The sequence below is a fragment of the Orcinus orca genome, chromosome 10, assembly GCF_937001465.1.
Source record: "Orcinus orca chromosome 10, mOrcOrc1.1, whole genome shotgun sequence".
NCBI lineage: Eukaryota > Metazoa > Chordata > Mammalia > Artiodactyla > Delphinidae > Orcinus > Orcinus orca.
Window position 1 is genome coordinate 13157019 of NC_064568.1, and position 24747 is coordinate 13181765.

Here is a 24747-nt window from a genome sequence, read left to right on the forward strand (position 1 = left end):
ATCAGAGTCCATATATTTTCAATCAGAATGCATAAGCCCTTTCCCTAAAAAGCTTTCTTTTTCTTTTTTTCTGACACTCGGATGCAGTTTACTAAGTTTACAAAATGACAGAAAGAAAAGATGACTGATTCATAGTTTTTCGAATATCCAAGAGTGAGAAAGACTTAGGAAAAGCAGAGAGGTAAGCATGCAGGGGTGAAGCTGGCCCACACGACTTAACAGGCTAAGTGACATATATTGAAAAAATGACTTGAGTTGCCAGATGACGCCTGTGTGCCCTGGCCAGACCACAGATACTCAAAGTTAGCAGTAATCCCTGGACTAAGAAATTTACATGCACAAGAAAGGTAAACCTAGCTCCAGTGAGCCAGATTTTCCCATCTACCTTTAAGTAAGGCTACATCTTATAAGTGCAGGCTTAATTCAGAGATTACTGCGAGTTTGGTTCCTGACCATGACAATAAAGCACCTCATATGAGGTGCTCTGGTTTTCCAGTATATATAAAAGTTATGTTTAGACCACACTGTAGTCCATTAAATTTGCAATAGCATTAGATCTTAAAAAATGTACATACTTTAAAACTAAAAAATATTAATACTTCATCTCTAAAAAATTCTTACCATCATCTGAGCCTTCAGTGAGTTGTAATCTTTTTGCAATAGTAACATCAAACATCACTGACCACAGATCACCATAATATATATAATAACAATGAAAAAGTTTGAAATATTGTGAGGATTACCAAACTATGACACAGAGATAGAAAAGAGCAAATGCTGTTGGAAAAATCGCGCCAATAGAACTTGCTTGGTGAAGGATTGCCCCAAACCTTAAATTTGTAAAAAAGGAAATATCTGTGAAGTGCAGTAAAACGAAGTGCAATAAAATGAGGTAAGCCAATACATTAACAGAACCATAACTTGCTTAATTCCTTACATTTCTGAAACACTTTGGTATCTATTATCTCATTTGTTGGCTCAGACAATTTTTGGAAATAAGTAGGATAAAGATGAGTTCCGGGGACTTCCCTGGTGGCACAGTGGTTAAGAATCCACCTCCCAATGCAGGGGACATGGGTTCAAGCTCTGGTCCGGGAAGATCCCACATGCCGTGGAGCGACTAAGCGGATGCACCACAACTACTGAGCCTGCGTTCTAGAGCCCACGAGCTACAACTACTGAAGCCCACGTGCCCTACAGCCTGTGCACCGCAACTACTGAGCCCACACACTGCAACCACTGAAGCCTGCGCGCCTAGAGCTCATGCTCTGCGACAAGAGAAGCCACCGCAATGAGAAGCCCATGCACCACAATGAAGAGTAGCCCCCGCTCGCCGCAACTAGAGAAAGCCCGTGCGCAGCAACGAAGACCCAGTGCAGCCAAAAATAAATTTTAAAAAATTGCTGTTAAAAAAAAAAAAAAGATCAGTTCCGTTGGAGACAGAGGAAATGTAAGACACAGGAAAGTCAAGGGATCTATTCCAAGACCACAGAGAGAACCAGTGGAATTAGTCTTGGGATTAAAACAGACATCTCTTAAGACTGTGGCAGAGATTTCTTTTTCTGTGCTACAAACCATCACAACCACAACCTTCAGATTAACTGAGCCAGTAATGTGGTGGTCCAGGGGTTATCATGACTGATGCTCCACCCCCTTTGCTGACAGAGCTGCAGTAAGGATTGTGGCAAGGATCGTGACAATCTTGACTGTTTTTGTATTCCACAGTACCTAATCCCAGAGCTGGCACTCAGGAGATGCTCAGAATTTCAGGGAACTAGCTGACCAGCTAAATCCTGACATATCAGGATGTACACATCAAGTATATCATCAGAATTTAAAGCCATGTTCTAAGAAAAGGCTGCACCAATCATCATTAATAGAATTTGTGCTTTCTGTCACAGCATAATCAAAATCTGTTATTACTTTAAGCTAAGCCATTTCTGGCAACAGAGGGAAAAAAAAGAAATATTCAATGTGGGAAATGAAATACAGTCACAAGAATGAAGAAAAATTTTGAGTAAATGGTAAAAAAAAAAGTCAATTAAACTATAATTACTTACATTTTATAGGATTCAAGCAGTAATATGGTTAGCTGAATAAGCTTTCAAGCAATATCAACTCCCACACAAGTCAGCAATACACAACCTTTTCACCAGATTATTAAACAGTTCTACACCCTCCTCAGTTAAAGATGTGATCTAAAATTCAAACAACTGACATTTAAATTCTGAGTATAAATTAACTTTAACTCAATCAAATTTATCAAGAAAATACTATTTTTCACTGGAATCCAAGATACTTTTTCTTGTCTCTTCCCTTTATCTTGCCAATGCTGAAGTGAAACCCATACCAAAGCATTCGGCTTGGTGGTCTATTAAAAATGAATCTGTCCTTCACCAAAGAGAAGTATTTTCTGTTTTTATTTGGACGTTTAAAAACAAAAAAAGTTTTGTACTGACTGAAATGGTCAAGTTTTGCTTTGAGGTGTGGTGGACAGGACCAGATGAAAGATTTATCACCCATGAGTTAGAGTTCATTATCTGGTTTGCCATGAAAGGCACTTTTCTTCTTCTTATCAATATTTCTTCACTTGGTTCTCATAGCATGGAATCACCATTCCTCAAAGGCTGGTTATACGAATGAGGGTGAGTCGTGAGGTAAACCAATCATATTACCTCCCTCCCAAGGCACAGTGACTGGTCCAGTAAGGGTCATATGACATAAGCCAGCAAGCAGAATTTTATAAAATTCAATCTGAGCATGAAGGGCTTTTTTTCCCTCAAGTTTCAAGACTCTGTCTGTGAGCAGAGTCCTCCATGCCCGTGTCTAAGGTGCTCCTGACAAGCTGGTGTGAATGGGTGAAAGGAAGACTCAAAGCTGACAGGCAGAGCAAGTGAGTACATGTGGTGTTGAGTTCCTTGAGAAAAATCAACTCGGAGGAAACATTCTTGCCCTTCATGTAATCTTCTTTTTCTTAAAAATCAATAAATTGTTCATTAAAAAAGAAAAATTCCCCAGGGATACTGAATTCCTGTCCCCTGCAATCAAAAGTGTCTTGGCTAATATTAACTCTTGCCATTTCTTTTCCTTCTTAGAGATTTACCATACCTCCTCTTCCCAATTTAGTAATGGCTTCTTCTTACCATCCTTCATTAAGTCCCCTCAGAATGTCCTTTGAAAAATACTTGTTTACTAATCTACCATCCACCCACTACCACTTAAAACTGTTCTTTAAATTAGTGACTCTTAGGAACTGTGGATTCTTACCAATGACTCTTCTATCTCTTTTAAGGCAATGAAACAAAGACCTGCATGAAAAAAGGCAGCTTCAAGAAAACTTTTCAGTAGGAAAAAAACAAGTGATGATCACTGCCCTTTATCTGATGTTTAAGCAAATCTGTGTGTGTTTGTTTTTTTAAATAAATATTCTTACCTCAGGTGTTTTAGAGTATTTTCTATAACTGGTCAACTATCTACCCTAGTATTTGGAGTTAGACATACCTGCTCCTGAAACTCTGCTTTGCCACTTCTATGAGACCATGGAAAGTTACTGATCTATGACTCAGTTTTCTCATCTGAAAAGTGGGGATAATAATACTTACACTTCATAAGTATTTGAGAGGATCAAGGGTAACTTGGTAAGCAAAGTGCTTAATTACAATTAGCACAATGTCCAGCACATACAAGCACTCAATAAATGTCAGTTAATATTTGTTGTTATTATGGATAAGGCAAAGATGGTGACTAGAACTGTCTGATAAATTATACATTCATTCAAATTCACTCTAAAGATACATTCTAAATCATCCACTTATATTAACAAATCAGATCAGGATTTATTTTATTTTATTTATTTATTTTTTTTGCGTTATGCGGGCCTCTCACTGTCGCGGCCTCTCCCGCTGCGGAGCACAGGCCCCGGACGCGCAGGCCCAGCGGCCATGGCTCACGGGCCCAGCCGCTCCGCGGCATGCGGGATCCCCCCGGACCGGGGCACGAACCCGCGTCCCCTGCATCGGCAGGCGGACCCCCAACCACTGCGCCACCAGGGAAGCCCCAGATCAGGATTTATGATTAATAAAGCTACACTGACATCTCAGCATATTCTTTCTTTTTCTGAAATTATTTTCACTTATGTTATTCATTTGATTCATCTCTAGGAGGTAATATCTGCTTTCAGGAAAGGAAAGTGAAGAACAGAGAGAAAAATGACTTATTAAAACTTAGCATTAAACAAAGCTAGCCCAGAAAATCAAATCTTCTGACCGTTTGTACAGTGCTAGTATACTTATGCCAATAAGTGGAAATAGCAAAATCATAACTCAAAATTAATACGTTCTCTCACTTTCTAGAAACTGAGATCAGAGAGAAGCTAGGGAAGCAATGACAAACAGAGCTCTGTGGGTAATAAATACTGCACTGGGGAAGCTTAGCATTAAAGTTAAAATCAGAGCTCATGTATTACAGATTTTAGCTAGAATTACTCTAGAGAAAATCTGACCAACACTTTCCTTTTCAGAAGCAGGGAGAGGCACCTAGAGGGGCATTAGATAACTTTCATGTTTTTTGCTTGTTTGTTTTGTTTTGCTTGTAGTTAGTAAGTGATTAGGGTAGGACTTGGTATCCATGACATTAGTCTTTATACCTATTCTTCTCTTTTCATACAGTGTAGTTGAAAGGTGGGAGGGGAGGAGGTGTCCTCCACCTAACTTTGTGATCTTGGCCAAATCACTTAATCTCCCTAAGCCTCAATTTTCTCACATGTAAAGAAGGGATAACCCTTACTTTAGAGGCTTGATGACCAAATAAGACATCTATGTGAAAAGGATTTGTAAACAAGAAAACACCAAGCCAAGGTGAGAAATCATTATCTCACGGGCATAGCGAACAGATTTCAACTTGACTACAGAGCCCTGCCTGATTGGTATTGGCGATCTGGAATGCTGTTAGGGTTTTGAGGATGCACTGGGACCCACAGGAAAAAGGAGTCATAATAGATCTGGGATGCTCCCATGGGTACAAGAGTGGGAACTGGGAACACATGTAACAATATTTAGGGTGCTGCCCCTGTGTAAATGAATAGTGGCTAGGATGGGGAGGGGGAAGTCTTTAATTAAGAGACTATGTTTTACAGTATAGTTTTCTTTACCTCTCTGTTCCCACAAAATGTAAAATTCTGTAAAATGAAAATTACCAAATTCAGTGCTGTCTTGAAGATGCAATTAAATATTATATGCAGAAGAGCTCAAGAAACTGCAAAGCAACCTCCAGTGGAGATAGATTAATACTATTATAGCATAAAAAAATTACACATGCAGCCATATCTTACCCATAGAAAATACCTCCTTTATGTGCATGAAAATAAAAGTTAATTACCCCTCCATAATACAGACAAAACAATACGAAACTGACGTTCTTAAGTGAATGTTAGTAAAAATATTTTGCCCACTTTCAATTTCTAGCTTTTCGCCTGTCACTTTAAATTGGCTAAATGTTTGACAGATGTTCAATAACTGACATAGCTTATCTTCCTCTCTCAGGCTCCTTTCCTACTCAATTGCCAGCATTTCTAGTTGCTATAGCAACTGTAAACATTAATGATTATTCTAATAGGCCAAGGGAATTTAAACACATTCTTTCTTAAGGAAAAAAAGGAAAAAAAAAATCTATCCATCTCTGGCAAGATGGAAAATATTATATGATTTAAATTCCTTAGTTATAGCATTTATTAAACGCACAAGCCTATTTCTATAGGTCGCACAGGTAATGATTTTTATTTTCTCCCATTTGACTAACAAAAGGAATTGTGGGGAACTGAGAACCTCAGTTTTCTCCGATGATGTGAAGGAGAAAGAATTAGTCTGGATAAATGATAAATAAAAGAGCCGGAGGGGGAGCTTTGAAAGCAACCACCTGAGGTCACGTGATACAGAGCATTGTTTCACAGGTATTTGGGTACAAGTTTAGGTCCTTCCACGTCAAGCCTCAGTGGTTTCAAGAGTAAAATTGGGATGATGGTATCTATCCTACCCACACATGTCACCCTCAACTGTAAAATGTACAAAATACGTGGTATCATTACTATCGTCTGTGAGAAAGTAAATAATAGTCTACCCTTTGGAGGAAACTGAAAATAAATAAAACGACAGTAGCATTGACAACATTTATTTCAAGCTGTTGGACCATGGGCCAGATCTGTATAATAGTTGTGTTCTATTTTCCATGCTTATGGTATAAATTTTTAAAAATTGATTGCTAACAGACAAAAATTGAAATATTTCATATAGAATTCCACATTATGGTTTCTCATGAAAAACCCTAAGACCAGGCAATACTAAGCCTATATTTCTTCAAGGCAATAACTGGCTTGAGATGAGTAGTCGCTGGCATGGTTGAGTGGGGCACATGAATCTTGGCCAGACCTACATTATCTTATTCATTGACATTCTTACATGCCTGGGGCTTAAAGACAGAAGAGTTTTCAAACTCTGGCTGAACCTCTTACATACATCCCATGCATTCATAAAATAAACTTCCTGACTTCTATCAGTCCTAACCACTTTGTATTTCCTGGTTTTCTTGTGTGAAGCAGGGGGCAGCTAATACCTGTGCCCGACTCTGGTGGAACCAGCACCAGATAACTGCTTCTGCTCCCACTGGTGACTAAACAACTCCTGAGCTCCAGCGACTGACTAGGGCAAGCTTAAAGGGAAGAAGCCATCAAAATATTGCCTTTCTTAATGGGCAGAAAGCCTCAGTAGACATTTTTCCAAAGAAGACATACAGATGGCCAACAGGCACATGAAAAGATGCTCCACATCGCTAATTATTAGAGAAATGCAAATCAAAACCACAATGAGATACCACCTCACACCAGTCAGAATGGCCATCATTAAAAAGTCTATAAATAACAAATGCTGGAGGGGGTGTGGAGAAAAGGGAACCCTCCTACACTGTTGGTGGGACTGTAATCTGGTGTAGCCACTATGGAAAACAGTATGGACGTTCCTCAAAAAAACTGAAAATAGAGCTGCCATATGATCCAGCAATCACAGTCCTGGGCATAGATCTGGACAAAACTCTAATTCAAAAAGATACAGGCACCTCTATGTTCATAGCAGCACTATTTATGATAGCCAAGCCATGGAAACAACCTAAATTTCCATCGATAGATGGATGGAAAAAGAAGATGTGGTACATATATATACATTGGAATACTACTAAGCCATAAAAAATGAACTGTCATTTCCAGCAACATGGATGGACCTGGAGATTATCATACTAAGTGAAGGAAGTCAGAAAGAGAAACACAAATACCATATGATATCACTTATATATGGAATCTAAAATATGACACAAATGAACTTATCTACATTTGTTCTTATTGCTTCGCATCCCCCCACCATGTACCCTCATCTCCATTTTTCATCAGGAACTATTTCTCCTCCCACTCTCAGTAGATTTTATTATATGAGTGAGGCCGATCCTCATTCTGGCTCCAGGAATGGGCACGTGTTCTAGTTCTGCTCAATCAAATAACCCTCCAGTTATCCTAATTAGTTTAGAGATGGGCATATGACTCAAGGTGACACATCACAGGCACTTTTGAAACTTTCGCTAAATTTTGCAGAAATTATTGGGAATGCGGCATTCTCTGTCTGCTAGCGTTACCATGCAGTAAGAGTCACTTTTTTTTTTTTGCGGTACACGGGCCTCTCACTGTTGTGGGCTCTTCCGTTGCGGGGCACAGGCTCCGGACGCACAGGCTCAGCGGCCATGGCTCACGGGCCCAGCCGCTCCGTGGCATGTGGGATCTTCCCAGACCAGGGCACGAATCCGTGTCCCCTGCATCGGCAGGTGGACTCAACCACTGTGCCACCAGGGAAGCCCGTAAGAGTCACTTTGAGGAAAGTCAGGCCAAGAGATGGAGAGACAGATTACTAACACTATTAGAGAAGTAAAATCTAGCTGCCTCTAATGGGAATTTTACACCAATAGATTCTCATTTTTGTTTAAGCCCATATGATTTGGATTTTGGCTCTTGTAGCCAAAAGGATCCTGCTTAACAGAACAATTAGATAATAGATGTAGTATTAAAGAGTGTTATATAATCTTAACAAGTGTCCAATGGCCAATTGTATGGTGACTTCTGGAAATCTGTTCTCAAAGTCTACCTTCTAAATTCTCTTTAAAGCACACTTATTTCCATTGCCCCGCCCTAGTCCTGCTCCTGTCCTAATACATCCTTGGCATCTCTGCTTTAATTCTTCTTCCTCAGATGTGTATGCAGCCTCATTCTAATTGAAAAACATGTTATCTAAAAGCCTATGCTAAGATTTTAGATACAATGTCACATCTACCAATTGTTAGCCAAGTGATCTTGGGCAAGTCACTTCAACTCTCTGAGCTGTCCGGCCGTTAAGTCCGCCTATGAGAGCATGAGGATGAGGAAGCAGGCAGGTAAGTATTCCCTAAGGTATCTCTGTAGTTGATCTCTTCTGATGGATGGTGGTGAAGATTCAGGAGATATGTGCGGGGTGGAATGAGGGAAGGTCCTTCTCACTAAAAGCTCTGAGCACAAGCGTTCACTGTTCATCTCATATTTGCTAGGTGGTCAGGAACTAGCACACTATGAGTTGGCACAGGAGAGACACAAATGACAGTAAACCACAAATGGCCTGGTTATCCTGCAAAGAAGAGCCTGAGGCTGCAGCAGGGTCAGGGCTAAGGTCTCCACAGAGCTATTTTCAACTGGCTTCACAACACAGAGCTATCACCTCCTGACGTGTCAACTTTAGCTCTAAGGGACAACAAGATACATATAATTTTAGCATTCTTGCCACCCTTCACATCACTAATTGCTGGGTGAACACTGATTAGCTGACTCTTTTTGATGATGCTGACCCTAGATGCACTTGTTCAGCTTGTGGTAGAACTTCTTTTGCTCCCCATAAGCTTCTCAACCAAGACCTGTTGAGCAAGGGGTGATCTCAGTCTTTAGCTGACTCTCTGCTTGTGGATAGTTGCATGGAGCCCTTACTGACCTCTAAGGGTAGGGGTGCCAAGGTCACAGTTCAGCTATCAGAAGAAACGGCCAAGTCTATCTCTGGAAACACTTGTCTTTTCTCTCCTGAATATGATAAAGAGCTGAGAAAAATAAGAGTACAATAAAAAGATTCAGACCAGAGAACTATGGTCAACAAGCTGAGAGTATGTAAGAACAGGACTGCATATAAGAGAAAACATAAGCACATTCTATAAAACAACATTTAAAAAATGTGTGCATGGAATACTGCTTCAATTGAATTTAAAGTGGCATTACATGATAAAAACGTGGACAAATAAGTTTGGGAGATACCGGATTGAAAAAAGTTGGGTACATTTATTCACTACATTTTTCCTAATCTCAGCACTGTAAAATCTCCAAAAGATTTGATATGCAGTATTTACCAAAACAGGGAACAGCCTGACACCCTCTTAAGCTACAAGAGTTGGTCACTGGAGATGAAAAATGGCATTTCTATTATCACAATGTCATAGTCATTCAGGAGCTATTAAGTAAAATATATGATTAGGTCAGCAGTCTTTATTTAATTTATTTATTATTTTTGGCTGCGTTGGGTCTTCGTTGCTGCGCGCAGGCTTTCCCTAGCTGTGGCGAACGGGGGCTACTCTTCATTGTGGTGCGCGGGCTTCTCATTGCGGTGGCCTCTCTTGTTGCGGAGCACGGGTTCTAGGTGCATGGGCTTCAGTAGTTGCAGCACATGGGCTCAGTAGTCGTGGTTTGTGGGCTCTAAAGAACAGGCTCAGTAGTTGGTTGGTTAATTGAAAAAGTTGGTAGGGGCTTCCCTGGTGGCGCAGTGGTTGAGAGTCCGCCTGCCGATGCAGGGGACACGGGTTCATGCCCCGGTCTGGGAAGATCCCACATGCCGAGGAGTGGCTGGGCCCGTGAGCCATGGCCGCTGAGCCTGCGCATCCGGAGCCTGTGCTCCGCAACAGGAGAGGCCACAACAGTGAGAGGCCCCTGTACCGCAAAAAAAAAAAAGTTGGTAGAAGTGTGAGACCATAAAAAAATTCCATATTTACATCTTAAACATATCATGCAATTAAATTTACATATTGTTTATCTATTTATATAGTTTACATATATTTATTATTCATTATTAAAAATGTTTATTTTTCAGGAAATTAAATTTATTATTTGTCATTCTTTTGACATAGAACCAAATGCCCCTTTGTCTTTTTATTTTTTATCTTTTTAAAAAAAGTTTACTACTGACTGGGGTTGTTGTTATCATTTTCATATAAACTACACTCATCACGTACAATCTGCCCTCATATCCCGTCTTGATTTCCTTAAAAACAGACTTGTAAAAATATATTAGTAAAGAATCCTACAAGAGTTTAATGATTCCCCCCAAGCTCTTATAACTGTCTTGCCCACAGCATCTTTATTTTTTACTGACTTGCCTTTATTGAGTCTTCCCCAAAGGATTTCCTGTAGTTTTTATGGAAATGGAAATTCTTTCCTTTTCATGATATTTCAGCACTTTATATAAAGTACAACCGGCATAAACAAGTTTAGGACTAAAAACAACTGATTCTTGGCAAGTATGCAACTCAACGGGTAGGAACATGTTTACCTGAGAGTAGCCTTCCAGCCACGAGCCTACAGCTTGCTACATGGAACGGTCACTGTGTATCACAGAAGGAATGAAGAGAATCTTCTTATCCAGAAAGTTAGTTAAGGGATGGTGCTTTAAAATGTCATATTCTGCTTTATTGCTCCATAAACAGACTCTTGCTCATCAGACCACGTAACTTTACCTCAAGGTCTCTGCAAAGGCTGCCTAGAGAGGCATTGCAGGTTGACTTCTAATTGTGGTTGGTACCACTAGGGGAGACTAATGTGGGACTTTACAGGTATGATCGCAGCTCAATGACAGATGCATATGGAGAAGAGCATTTCTAGGTATCCTTCAACTGCATAATATTGATGATTGTCCAGTCCATACAAAACAGAGCATTTCAAACTTTTCTACTGATGTATCCCTCACTGAGGAGTAGATCAACACACACTTCTGAAGGCCCAGAAACAAACCCTGAAGCACTTCCCCTGCAAGTCTGGAGTGTTTACATTACTTACTTATTCTGCTTCAGAATGCCGTGGCATAATACATTGATGCTGGATTTAACATAAAATGTTTTAAAATATTGCCATGAAATTCCTCAAATCTGTTAACAAATATAATTCTCAGGAATGAGCATTATGTCATGTGGTGTCAAACACTATTAGGAAAAAAACAAAAAAACAATGAAAGACATGGTACTATTTTAGAAATATCAGGGAAGGAGTAAAAATGAGCACGGCTATGAAATGAGAGAAGGTGGCCAGCCATGCTGGTGTCTGGGGAACGAGAATTTAAGGCATGGAAACAGCAATCACAGAGGGCCCAATACAGGCAGGGGCACATTTAGTGTCTTTGAGAAACAGTCTATGGCTAGAGCCCACTGAGACAGGGGATGGTGATTGAGAGGTAGCCAGGGACCAGTTTATGGAGGCTACTAGCCAAGATAATGGTTTTATATATTTTTTTCCTGGGTGAGATATAAAAGCCTTTGGAGAGTTTTAAGCAAGGAAGAAACATGAGACGACTTACATCTCAAAAGTATCATTCTATGTCCTATGATAAGAAACAGCTGGAGAGGGGCAGGAACAAAAGCAGGGGGACCAGCTAGGAGGCAGTTATGAAAGTCCAAGATGGATATGATGGGAATCTGGATGAGGGTGGCAGTGGTGGAGGTAGGGAAAAGTGGCTAGATGTAGAGTATATTTCAAAGGTACAGTAGACAGGATTTGTTAACAGACTAGATGGAGGTATAGGAAAAGAAAGAAATTAAGGACTATGTCTTAAGTGTCAGTCTTGAGCCACTGGCTGAATGGAGTGAGTTGCTGTTTCTCACGACTGGCGAAACTCTAGGAGGATTAGATTTAGGAAGAAGATCAATGCTCAGGTTTGGTCACACCATCTTTGACATAACTATTAGGAAACCAAGCATGCTAATGGCCAGACAATGGATACATGAGTCTAGGATTTAGGACGGAGGCGTGTTGCAGATAGACATTTGGGAAATATGAGTATAAACACGGCAACTGAAGCCATGAACTGGATGACATGACTAGGGAGTATGCACATATAGGGGGTCCTGAGCCTGAGGATGCTTATAATTTACTTTAAGAAGATGGGAAGATGACAGGAAAATGAGACGAAACCAGGAAGGGAGACCAAAATGTTAAGCCAGTAATATAAAGGGGGTACCAAGAGAGCTGTAGCCCAAAGGCCTAGGGAAGAAAGTATTTCAAGAAGTTTAGAGTGATCGACTGTATTGAGTGCTGCTGACTGGTTGGATAAGACGACAACTGAGAATTTACCATTGGCATTAGTACCCTGGAGATCACTGACGAGACTACTTTTGCGCAACTGTGGAGAAAAGTCCTGTGGGGCTGGGTGCGAAAGGCGGTGAAACAGAAGATTTGTGAAGTTTTGCTGCAAAGGAGAGCATAGAAACTGGGTAGTGAGGTCAGAGGAGTTTCTAATTTATTGAAGATGTGAGATGCTGCTACATTTTTAAATGCAAATGGGGATGACGTATCAGGGAAGGAGAATATACCTAATGCAGGAATGAGAAGGAAAACAGTGGCTAGAGCAAAGTTCTTGAGTGAGTGAGAGGGGAGAGAATCCAGCCACAAGGGTGACCCTAAATGGGAACCCAGAGAGATTCTGTGTTTGGGTTTCAGGGAGGGAGCAGAAAGTATCCATCACTACAGCCATTACACAGGACAAAGAATCAACACCTCTTAGCTGGCTACTGCAACTACCACTTCCTTTGTCTCTGCACACACTCCTGCCCTGCTGCAGCCATTTTCTGCACTCTTCAAAAGAGTTAATTTTCAAACTATAAATATAATTACCTAAAACCAAATGGCTCTTCATTGCACTTACGTTACAGAACAAAACTCCTTATATGGCTTCAACTAATCTTAGTAAGAATATTTTAAATGTTAAATAAAGGCTCAATATCTTTTCTTTAAAAAATATTTTTAAATTAATTAATTTAATTTTTTCTTTTGGCTGCGTTGGGTCTTTGTTGCTGCGCGTGGGCTTTCTCCAGGTGTGGCGAGCGAGGGCTACTCTTCATTGCAGTGAGCAGGCTTCTCATTGCGGTGGCTTCTGTTGCTGTGCAGTACGGGCTCTAGGCACCTGGGCTTCAGTAGTTGTGGCACGCGGGTTCAGTACTTGTGGCTCACGGGCTCTAGAGCGCAGGCTCAGTAGCTGTGGCGCATGGGCTTAGTTGCTCCACGGCATGAGGGATCTTCCCGGACCAGGGCTTGAACCCGTGTCCCCTGCATTGGCAGGCGGATTCTTAACCACTGTACCACCAGGGAAGTCCTTCAAAATATTCTCTCAATGAAAGTTGTCTTGAAAAAAATGGGGGGAGGCAATTTCTGTAATTTTTTTGTATGTTTCAACAGAAGAAAAAAAGGTCCCTCTGTTTTCATATCATATATTACAATATGACCTAGTTAATCCTTTAAGAGCTAGCTTTCAACACCTTTGATCAGCTTCTTACTGTTATATGAAAGATTAGATCCTGTTCCTAAGACACAATCTCCCATTGAATATTTCCTTGGTGAAATGTTTAATATTGTGGCCAGTGGAGGAAAATGAAATTCCTACAAATGCCTGTGTTATCATGAATGAGAGCATTTCTAACAACTGTGAGGCATCATCACTTTCAACCTAGACCCTTCTGTTCCTCATGGATACACTTTTCCCACATAACAAAGAGCCTCTGGGGACTTCCCTGGCGGCACAGTGGTTAAGAATCCACCTGTCAATGCAGGGGACATGGGTTCGAGCCGTGGTCCAGGAAGATCACACATGCCGTGGAGCAACTAAGCCCATGAGCCACAACTACCGAGCCCGCACACTACAACTACTGAAGCCCATGCGCCTAGAGCCTGTGCTCCACAAGAGAAGCCATCGCAATGGGAAGCCCGTGCACCGCAACGAAGAGTAGTCCCTGCTTGCTGCAACTAGAGGAAGCCCACAGGCAGCAAGGAAGACCCAATGCAGCCAAAGAAAAATAAACAAACAAACACATACATTAATTAATTAAAGAAAAAAAAGAAAAAGAGCCTCTGACCCACAAAATTTAAAAAGATTTCTTCGAAAAGGACTGAGCAAATAATCAAATCCCTAGGCTACTGGCCAACTGTAGATGTGATACTGGAACCAGGTTGGGAGTTGATAAATTCCTTTCTTCATTTCTGGCTAAAGAATGGAATCCTTGACTTGGTCTCCATAAGACTGTTGATGAAATTGTACCAGGAATATAAAAATGAAAGTAATCCTAATTTCCTTCATTTGTAAGTAAATTCTATACCACACCTTTTCTTGGTGATGATGGTAGAGTTGGCAAAATATTTGTGTGTGTGTGATTTGTGTGACTGTAGGCTATAACAGGATACCAATATGAAGCTGTTTCAAGGATTGTAGCCTCTGTAACTACCCTGGTAATAATCTCTATGCTGTGTATTAACATATCAATGCTCTGAAAAACTGGACTGAAAGTCAAAATCCACTCAGATATAACATTTCGGGCCCAGTCTCTTTGGGTGATGCAAACAAAAGCAGATATATTGGTCTTTGTTGGGAAATCTTGTCCAATAACGAGATTGGCATCAATCATTTATAGTTTTGAAAGACCTTTGACTAGTTTACACTCACTCTTTGGTTTCACATGATAAAGCACGATAGAAAAACTGAGGGAAGAGAAACAGGCTCCTTAGCATTGAGCATATGAGCAGGAAGTATCAATTAGAAAATAGCAACAAAATCATTAGCAATATCTTCTCACTTGACCTTAGGCAAGACTTTTACTTTATAGATGTAGCTCACACAGCTAATTGCTAGAATACTAGAACACAGCTCTTTTATTCTCTGGTCCAGGGCTCTTATTATAGGACTCTCACTTGAAATTTGGGAGATTTAACTTTTAAAAATTCTGGACTTCTATCATTTTTAAAGGAAGAAGAAAAGGAAAGACACTGAGGAGGAGGGGGTAGAAGAGGAGGAGGAAAAAAGGAAAAGAAAAAGGAAGACCTGAGTCCACACTCCCATATGACAGCAGTGGGTTCAGTGTTAAAACCCTTTCTTCTTCTCTATGGACAAATTTATCTCGGGTTAACTTTCTGGCTTGTGACCCCACAAACCTGATGAAGGTGAATGTCAGTTGTGTGACCAGGCAACGTTGTTATGGTAAAAGTGACCTAGGATTGGCACCCTGCCTCTGGCTGGGAGGAATACAAATGAACTATTCATACATATCTGGTGTTGGGCTTCCCTGCCTGTGATGATTTTCACCACTGGGCTTGTTCCTCTGCAGAACTTTGGAAGATCTGTCAATAGAAATGTTACAAGATATCTTTTTAAGACTTGGGCCTTCTAAGTCAGGAGGCTCCACGCTTAACTGATTCTTAATTGTTTGCTCTTAAAATATCACTTGGAAAAGAAATAATTTTAAAAATAACTCCCTGGAGATATGTGTTTGGACTGGGTCCTACCCTTAAGTACCTGTTGCTAAGTGTGATCCACAGTGATCATGTCATTTCAATTGTCTAGTCCAGCCTATGAACACTCTTTTGGGTGAACTGTAGATATAACCAGGTGCCCCCCTTTTTTTTTTACTAATAAGCCAAGAGCTTTATTGATGCAGCAGGCACTTTACAATGAACCCAAGAGAGCCCGCCTTCTTTGGGAGGTCGGGATGTCTGTACAGACCCTTGGGGGTTTTCCACTTCAACAAAAACCAAGCTCTCCCTTTTTTACCACACCCCTTGAATCTGCACCTGCCCAAGTCATCCTTCCCCACTTTTACACAGGCAGTGCACACAGGTACACCTGACCAATGCGGGCCAGCCACTCTGGTAGACAGTCACAATGTCAGTTCTGCATTACTTGTGGACAAAGGCATAGACTATCAGATCCTGCAAAGGATTTAGGAAACAGTAAGACAATTTCTCCCTCCACCTTGAAAATAAAATACACTTTAGCGGATGCATGTCCTGAAATAGTTTACTTGGGAGTTCTGAGGAAGATGATCCATTGTCAATCCCTTCTTCAACAGCCTGTGCATCCAAAATTCTTCTCAAGGTAACATGAGTCTTTTTTTTTTTTTAAACAGTCTTTCTTGCTGTAAGAACTCTTATAATGGAGCCTAGTCCTCCTACTGCTAATGCCTTTTCATGCCACTGGAGTAACACTGCACTGCTATTTTCTGTGGGCTTCTCAAACCCTTTATAAATGTACTTCATGAGCAAGTCAATGCCATTTCTGTCCAGTGACTGCACAGCCTGCTCAATTTCGCTGCTCTTAAAATTTGTAAGCACTTTCAGCACCACGCCCTGGGCCCGTTCCTTCACAGCTTGATTCTTGGTGTTGACGGGAGAGTTCCGCAAGGCTGCATGAAACGCCCGAAGCAGTCCCCTTGCCGCAGGAGCCCGTCCACCTCGCTAGGATCCGGGCCTGGCTCGGCCGCCGCCACCGCCGCCTCCTCCTGTTCGTCCACGAATTTGTTCTCGTCAAATTCGTCGATGTCCACCCGACGGAAGCGCGAGGACAGCGTGTTCCGGGCCATGGCGGGGGCTCGGCGCCCGCTCAGGCAGCTACGCTCCGGGGAAGACCTCCACTCCACTCCGCTCGGAACCGGCTCCCCAGGTGCCCCTTTTTGATGAAATGTATGCTCTCTAGTTCACCAGAGTCTTCGCCATTCCCTATCATCTTACACCTGGCTTGTTCTAATTCAGTTTCAGCGTGACTTCTGAAAGTTTTCAAGCCCAGTTCTAGATTCTGGGTGGGGTAATTTCTTCCTACAGTAACTTGACAAGTAACCTGTCAAGGGAAGCACTGAACCTCTCAATATTTATGACCTTTAGAGAAATAAAAATCACTCACCTACAGGAGTCTAACATATTTCTGTTTTGACCACCTCTTTGTTCTTTCTTGTGTTTTCTGGAGAAAAGCAAAGACCTGCCATCCTGGCCCAGTGGGTTCCCAATTTCCTCTTTCCAGCCCCTAGTTTTTACCTGCATGTAAGGTGAATTAATAAACACTCCAGCCAAAATCTTACAGGCAATTTTGACTTACTTCAGAGAATTCTTTTTTTAACAATTAATTGGAGAATAGGTCTTGACAACATATTTATCTATCATATCCTAGGACAATTCCGTAGCAGACATGGAAAGAAATAATGTTTTCAAAATAACTGCACTCTATCTCCAAGGATTCAACCTAACAATTAGAAATATACCTTTTAAATAAAATTTAGAATGTGTGTGTCACTGTGGGTGTAGGGTGTTTTTCTTTTCTTTTTTTTTTTAAACTGGTTACAGGCTGTCACCAAGCTAGAGGAAGGAGACCATTAGCACGACATTCATCATTCAGTATTTTCAGGAACTTCATTTGAGAGAACAATCTACCCGTTTTAGTTTTTATGAATCCCCTATGAGTTACAGACGCCAGATGTCTTTTCTCTGGCCGTCTCTCTGATGACAAGCATAGTGGCACATAAAAGGAAAAGCAGTCGGTGTTGGGAAGGAAACTCACAGCTTACAGCGGGCCAGTCCATTATTCATGGAGAAAGTCACAGGGTAGTTAATGTATGGATGTCAGACTTTCCAACTTTCAGAGAGTCCCCTTGGGAAGTGGTGCTGACAGATGTGTTGAAGGCAGAACTGCAAGCAGAGCGGGGTAGTCAGCAGGGGATCATTAGTCTGCTTCAAGAGCTGGGGCTCCTGAGTGATTAAGAGGTAACAGCTTACAAGAGCCATGCATAAATTACACATCCCAGGGTCAACGCCCCAAATTCTTCTTAATTTTTTTCTTACAAGGCATAGGGTCTGAATGGCAAATAGATCCTACTAGTCTGTCAACAAAAACCTTTACAACTTTAATATTTCTCATACTATCTATAAAAGCCAAGTGACTCTTTAATTAATTAATCCTGGACTGTCTCCCAGCTTCTGTTAGAAGAGGACTGTATGTGAAAGGGTGTCCAGAAGAGCACATTCACGTGCTTGTAACTCATTTTAACGACACTTGTTCACAGCAAAGATGAAAGCTGTTAAAGCTAGGATTAGGGAGGATTACTTTTAGTCTTAGCCAGCTCTGTCTTTTAATGAGCCCATTCATTCTCAACCTGAAAATTTCAGTACAGTGAAGGAGGACAGAATATGTCACCTCAAAGCGTGCCATGCTGGCATATTGATTACTTGGAATTAAAGTTACTTAAGAAACGGTCAGTGCAAGCAAGACACTCTGACCCTCCTTTGTCCTCCTGAAAGCAGGAAATAAATCTCCCACGTGAAAGGCACCCTCCCTGTTCCAAAGGTAGAGATCATCCCTTATCACCGGAGATAGGGAATTCAGGGCCAAGAAGGATGTATATAACCAACTTTGTTACTTTTTCACTGATTTACTACCCTAGGCCCAAACTTCTTTGTCTTGTCAATTCTTCACAAGTTTATTGTTCTTGTGTCTAAAATGTATAAAAGCTCCTTGCTTTGGTCACCTCTTGGAGTCTCATATTTGTACGGGCTCCTGTACATACAAAATTAAATTTTTTTTTCTCTTGTTAATCTGTCTTAGGCCAATTTAATTATTACCAGCCAAAGAACCTAGAGGGAACAGAGGAAAAGTTTCCCTCCCCTACAATAGCTACATGAAAATTTCTACACCTTAAACTTTATGGATCTACCCTGATGTAAAAGCAGAAGTCATACGTGGTGCTTAAGGGGGGAGCACCTAACATGAGGTTTATTGAATGAAGCCGCTCATGGTCAGAAAACTGGCTGAACATCATTCTCTGCTTTACCCTAACATCCTCAGCCCTGAACCTCTGGATTTAATTCAGACTTGATCCTTAATTGCTTATGAACTGTCTGGAATGCTGGTAACACCACGAGATAACTTGTGTGGATTGCATTTTTGCTGTTAAAGATTGCTGCTGGGTACGTGGGATTTTGTGGAAAATAAAAGGAGGTGGTCTACCAGTGGAAAGCAAATTTGGTATGGTGTCTGCTATGAAATAAACCATGACATATTTCAGATCACAGCCACTTTCAGGCTTTGGACCACTGACTCCCCCTGTCCCCCCACCCCACCCCCCCGCCTCTGCCATATTTCACTGGTTGATTTTTAGTGGCAAACGCCGCATTTCCCCAGCTGAGATGAGTACGGAAATGAAAAGAAAAGCTATGTCAACTTGAATTTAAAGTTTTCTGACCTGAAAATGAACTAGTCCTCTTAGCATAATGTACTCCCCTGCAGGCAATTCTCTTAACTAGGCTACAGTGCCATTTGGGAATGGGGGTGTTTATTTTTTTCATTCCCTGCAGAAAGTCAAATCATCTGAGCATTGATCAGTGCAGATTTAATGCACAGCACTGCACATTTGCCCCAGTAACACAGTGAAGGTCTGCCACTGGAGATTCAAAACAGCTCCAGGCAGAACCAAAGCATATTACTGCCAACCCAGGCATTTTTAGTGATAACCATCTCTCAAGGCAGGGTAGCAAGGACAGCTATTAATAACCAGAGTGATTTTCAGAAGGAAAATAAGTAATAAAATAGCTATACGTCTGCACATCATAGAGACTCCTCCATGCAATGCAAACATCTTCTTGCCTCAAAGGCTGATACAAAAATACTTTTATGGAGAAGAAAGTAATTAACAATGGAAGATCATCTAAAATCTGAGCTGGAAGCAAACTTGGAGATCACTAAATCCAGCCACATACTTGTATTTTTAAATTTTTTGTTATGGAAAATTTCAGACACACACCAATTACAAAAGTAGAGATAATGGGATAAGGAACCCTCTTGTATCACCCAGCTTCAATAATTATCAACATTGTTTCATTCTTGTCTCTTTACTCTCTCTGGGTGTTGGCTACAATTTAATAGGACACAGAAGTATCTTTCTACAAGTCATTATATTTTTCTTTTATAACTTTTTGTATTTTAAATTTGGAATATGGGAAGAATTTAAGCAAAACTCTTTTTGGGTTATCTGTACCTTTAAAACTTTTTGCTCCTTTTATATACATATCCAAAAATGGTTGTTCATAAGGTGTTGAGGAACTTCCTATTTACTTAAACAATGTCGCAGGGATTTTGCCATCTATAAAATGGCTGTATAAGGCAATTATATCATCAGGTTGTTGTAAGAATTACATTAGTTAATTTATGTAAAGCTTTTAAAATAGTGCCTGAAATATACTATACACTATATGTGTTACTAACATTCATAAGTGAGGCTACCTCCCCCTTTCGCTGTCTTTGTCAGGTTTTAGTCCCAGTGTTATACCCATTTCATAAAATGAACTGACAGCTTGTCTTTTGCTCTGAAACACATTATTTGGAAAGGGAATTACCTTAAAATTTTGAAAGAGTTCTTTGTAAAATTTATAGGCCAGAGTACTTGGAGAAAGTAATTCCTGACAACTTTGAATTCTTTCCATGATAATTAATCTATTCAGATTTTCTATATTTTCTTGGTTCCATTTTGTTGCTTATATACTCTCAGCAGATTGTTCATCTCATCCAGATGTTCAAATGAACATAGGGTTGTACCTAGTTTTTCTCTTATGATTTTAAACATTATATACAAAATTATATGCTCTTTTTAATTTCTAATTTTGTATATAGTCATCCCTTAGCTTACCATCTGTGAGGAACTGGTTCCAGGATGCCCCCTTGGATATCAAGGAAATCCGTGGATACTTGAGTCCCTTATATAAAATGCTGTAGTATTCACGTATAATCTACGTACATCATCCCGTAAATTTAAAATCATCTCCAGATGACTTATAATACCTAATACAAGGTAAATGCTACATAGTTAGTTGTATACACAGGTAAATGCTATATAAACAATTGTCAGCAAGCAACCAATTCAAGTTTTGCTTTTTGGAACTTTCCGGAATTTTTTTCCATGAATATTTTCAATCCTTGGTTGGTTGAATCCGAGGATGTGGAACCAGTGGATACAGGGGGCTGACTGTATTTGTACTCCTCTTCTTCGTTCTTGATTATATTTGAAGAGGAATACACTTGTATTTATCTTTTCTTTTGTCTATCAAAACTCCTCTGTGCTGTCTCCTGTGTACTGTTTCTATTTTCTCATCCACTAATTTCAACCTTTGTCTTCCTTCTGTTTCCCTGAGGTTTGTTTCATGTTCTTTTTTAACTTCATGAGGTGAATACTTAGTTTACTCATTTTGATTTCCAGAATTCCTTGCTTAATAATGAATTTAAGGTTACTGATTTGCTTCAGAGCAAACTTTTCATAAATTTCGTTAAGCATAGATCTGTTTTCATTTCTTCAATTTTGAAATGTCTATAAATTATGGTTTTTGTTTCTGTTTCAACCCAGGAGATACTAGAAAGCAGACTTGAAATTTACATGAGTTGATTTTAAAAAAAAATTGTGGTGGTTGTCATTGTGTAAAACTGATCTATAGCTAATTTCTAGTGTAACTACATTATGGCAGAAAATAAGGCCTGATCTGTACAATTTCAACTTGTTGAACCTTTTCTTTTTTTGGCTTAATATATAACCAATTAAAATAAGCATTATATGGGCACCACAAAAGGAAGTACATAAATACATATTGTATTATTACATTATTCAAAGTTCTGTATCATTATTTCTATTTACTTAACTATCAAGTTACATCACAAACGTACTTTAGTAATTTCTCCTTGTATTTCCAAATGTTGAGTATTATAAATTTTTTTTTTTTTTTTTTTGCTGTACGCAGGCCTCTCACTGTGTGGCCTCTCCCATTGCGGAGCACAGGCTCCGGACGCGCAGGCTCAGCGGCGATGGCTCACGGGCCCAGTGGGATCTTCCCGGACCGGGGCACGAACCCGTGTCCCCTAGCATCGGCAGGCGGACTCTCAACCACTGCGCCACCAGGGAAGCCCTACCTGTCATCTTTCTTGTGTATTTTTTATTTATGCTGTTTTTCTCATTTTTCCTTTTGGCCTTTGCTTTAATAGATTACTATTTCTTTGACTGAACTGTCTCCAGCAACTTGGAAGGTACATATTCTGTTTTTATATCTACCTAGATTTCTATTTCCATTAATTATTAAAATAAAGAATACCTTGTGGCTCCCTCTCAAAGAGGAGAAAGTACAATAAGTGTGTCATGATATAAAACAAAATGGTACACACATATATACTGGTCAAATATCTTTATCAATTACATTGATTATACATAGATTAGATCTTTACTCCCTAATGCCATATCTACGAAGCTTCCTGATCATTATACTTTCCTTTTACATATTAAAAAACAAAACCAAACAAAACAACTTTAGTTACTCATGCTTATCACTAATTCAATTTCCTACAATGCTCATTTGGCTTTTTACTGAGTCTGCATTCCAGATTTTAATTCTTTCATTACTAATTTTTGTTAGCGCCCTTTAAACCCCAGTTAGTATCAGAGTTAGGTCTCTCTTCACATGAGCATCTTTGTTTCACAGATTCCATGGTTTCTTGTGCTTGACAGAAGGCACAACAGAGATGCATCTTTTAATTTTATTGTATTTTCTTAAGACATCTCTTTCACATGCATTTCTGGTGTCTGTTTTGTTTTGCATCCTCAGGCAATAGGTGACACTTCCCCCCTTCCACCCCTCCCCTCTTTTAACACTGAATATTTTCTTAGGTCACCGTGATGGAGTAGTTTTTTTATTTAACTTTGTCTATTAACATTGGTTGTAATTCTATCCAGGTCTTAGCTTCACTAACCAAAAGTGGGTGTATCCCTTTATTCCTCCAAAAGTGTGTGGGGGGCAGCTTCCAGAATTCCTACCTGAGGAACTCAGATGGAACTTTCTACTGCTTCAGTTTCCACCTTCAGAGTAAGCTGGTATCACCCTTTAGCTATGTCCACACCCAATATGCCATGTGAGCCTCTTTCCCTATAAAGTATTAGCTAGAATTGTTAATTTCCTAGTAATTTTTTGGCAGGGAAAGATGGTGTACGGCATGTATGTGTGTGTTGGTAAGTATGGTAGAACATTTCTTCTGGATTCCTTAGAAAAATGTTTCCTTTATAACAAGTGAACACCTAATTTTTAAAACAGGTGTGCAGATTTAATGTGTATTTCATAGAGAAATACAAAGTGGGTATTGTGGCTACCGCTGAAAGCTTTTAAAGATATCCTCTCTATCTCCCCGTGTTGTCAATTTAGTTCTTTAGTTATTAGTCTTTACTCTAGCCTGAATGTTTGTGTCCCCCCCAGAATTCATATTTTGAAATCCTAAACCATAAAGGTGATGGTATTAGTAGGTGGGGTCTTTGGGAGGTCATCAGGTCATGGGGAGCACCCTCCTGAATGAGATTAGTGCTCCTGTAAAAGAGATCCCACAGAGCTGCCACGTTCCTTCCACCGTGTGAGGACACAGTGAAAACGTGCTTGTAATAAACCAAGAAGAGAGCCCTGACCTGATCACGCTGGCACCCTGATCTCAGACTTCCAGCCTCCAGAACTGTGGAAATAAATGTCTGTTGTATATAAGCCACCTAGTCTGTGGTATTTTGTAGTAGCCCGAACAGACTAAGACTGTCAGATGGTCACTTCTCAACTTGACCTGTGCTACAACTACAGGTAATTTTTCAAGTAAATTTTTGATGGTTACCCTCTGTTTCTAGTCTGATTAGAACATTGCTTCTTTCTTTGTTTTTCATAGAAAGCTGGGTAATAATAAATCAGCCTTGGCTTCCAAGAACCCATTTTAAAACTGCCTTCCACTCTAACTTATAACTTATCTCACGATGCTACTTAAAAAAAATCTTTAGCAATTCCTAACTTCTTTCTGGAAAAACACCCAAATCATTACCACCACATCTGACCCTAGTTTCTGCCTGTATCCCAACCTGAGACTTATCCTACTCTCCCTGCTGCTCTGGAGGTCCCACCACACTGCCTTTCTCTCCTGGCAGGCAACCTCCTAGACTTATGCACTGTTCCACCTGTAATACTATTCCATCTTTCATCCTTCAAAATCTAAGCTCCAGAGCTACTTCTTCAGAGAAGCCTTCTCCCAGACTACATCACGTCCTTCTATTCTACATGATCAGATCATTGAACCCTATTCTTCTCCCACCTCACAACCAAAAGCACACGTCCCAGTGTGATTTTCTGATTACCCTCTTACTCCCCAGCAGACCTGTAGGTCCCATGATAAGAGGAACCACTCTGTTTTTGTTCACTCCTATACCTGCCATGTCTACTAAACCCCTGACATCTGAGAGGTGCTGCCAAAGTTCGATGCTTTCACTTTTAAAAAATAATCTATTCTCCTCAACCTCAATATCCTGATTTACATACTCCACTGGGACCCAATCATAAATCTCATTCATCACAACAGTTTCACTGAAGTAACCTGGAACTGCACATTGAGAAAGAATGCTGGCTTGCAATATACTGAACAAATTCAAAAGGCAGCAACACTTATAGAGAAGGTGTAGGGATGTCTTTGTTATAGTTGTTGATTTCAGAGGTGTGTCATACAGGCCTCATTTGGCAGTAAGTGGGAACCACAAAGGGAAGAAACACATGATACTTAAATCAGCTACAATTTATTCTGAAAATCCCATTTGTCT

At 40.3% G+C, this 24747-nt stretch overlaps 2 protein-coding genes across 6 annotated transcripts in view; both read right to left on the reverse strand.

Annotated features, from left to right (window-relative positions):
* CNTN4 (contactin 4) overlaps positions 1-24747 on the reverse strand; it is a 966359-nt gene that overhangs the window by 214526 nt on the left and 727086 nt on the right. The window lies entirely within an intron of this gene.
* Positions 15741-16776, reverse strand: LOC101280917 (actin-related protein 2/3 complex subunit 5-like protein). The gene is given in 2 exon segments (XM_033437187.2): positions 15741-16545; positions 16548-16776. Coding segments are annotated over 2 exon segments (459 nt in total). The 5' UTR covers positions 16702-16776; the 3' UTR covers positions 15741-16240.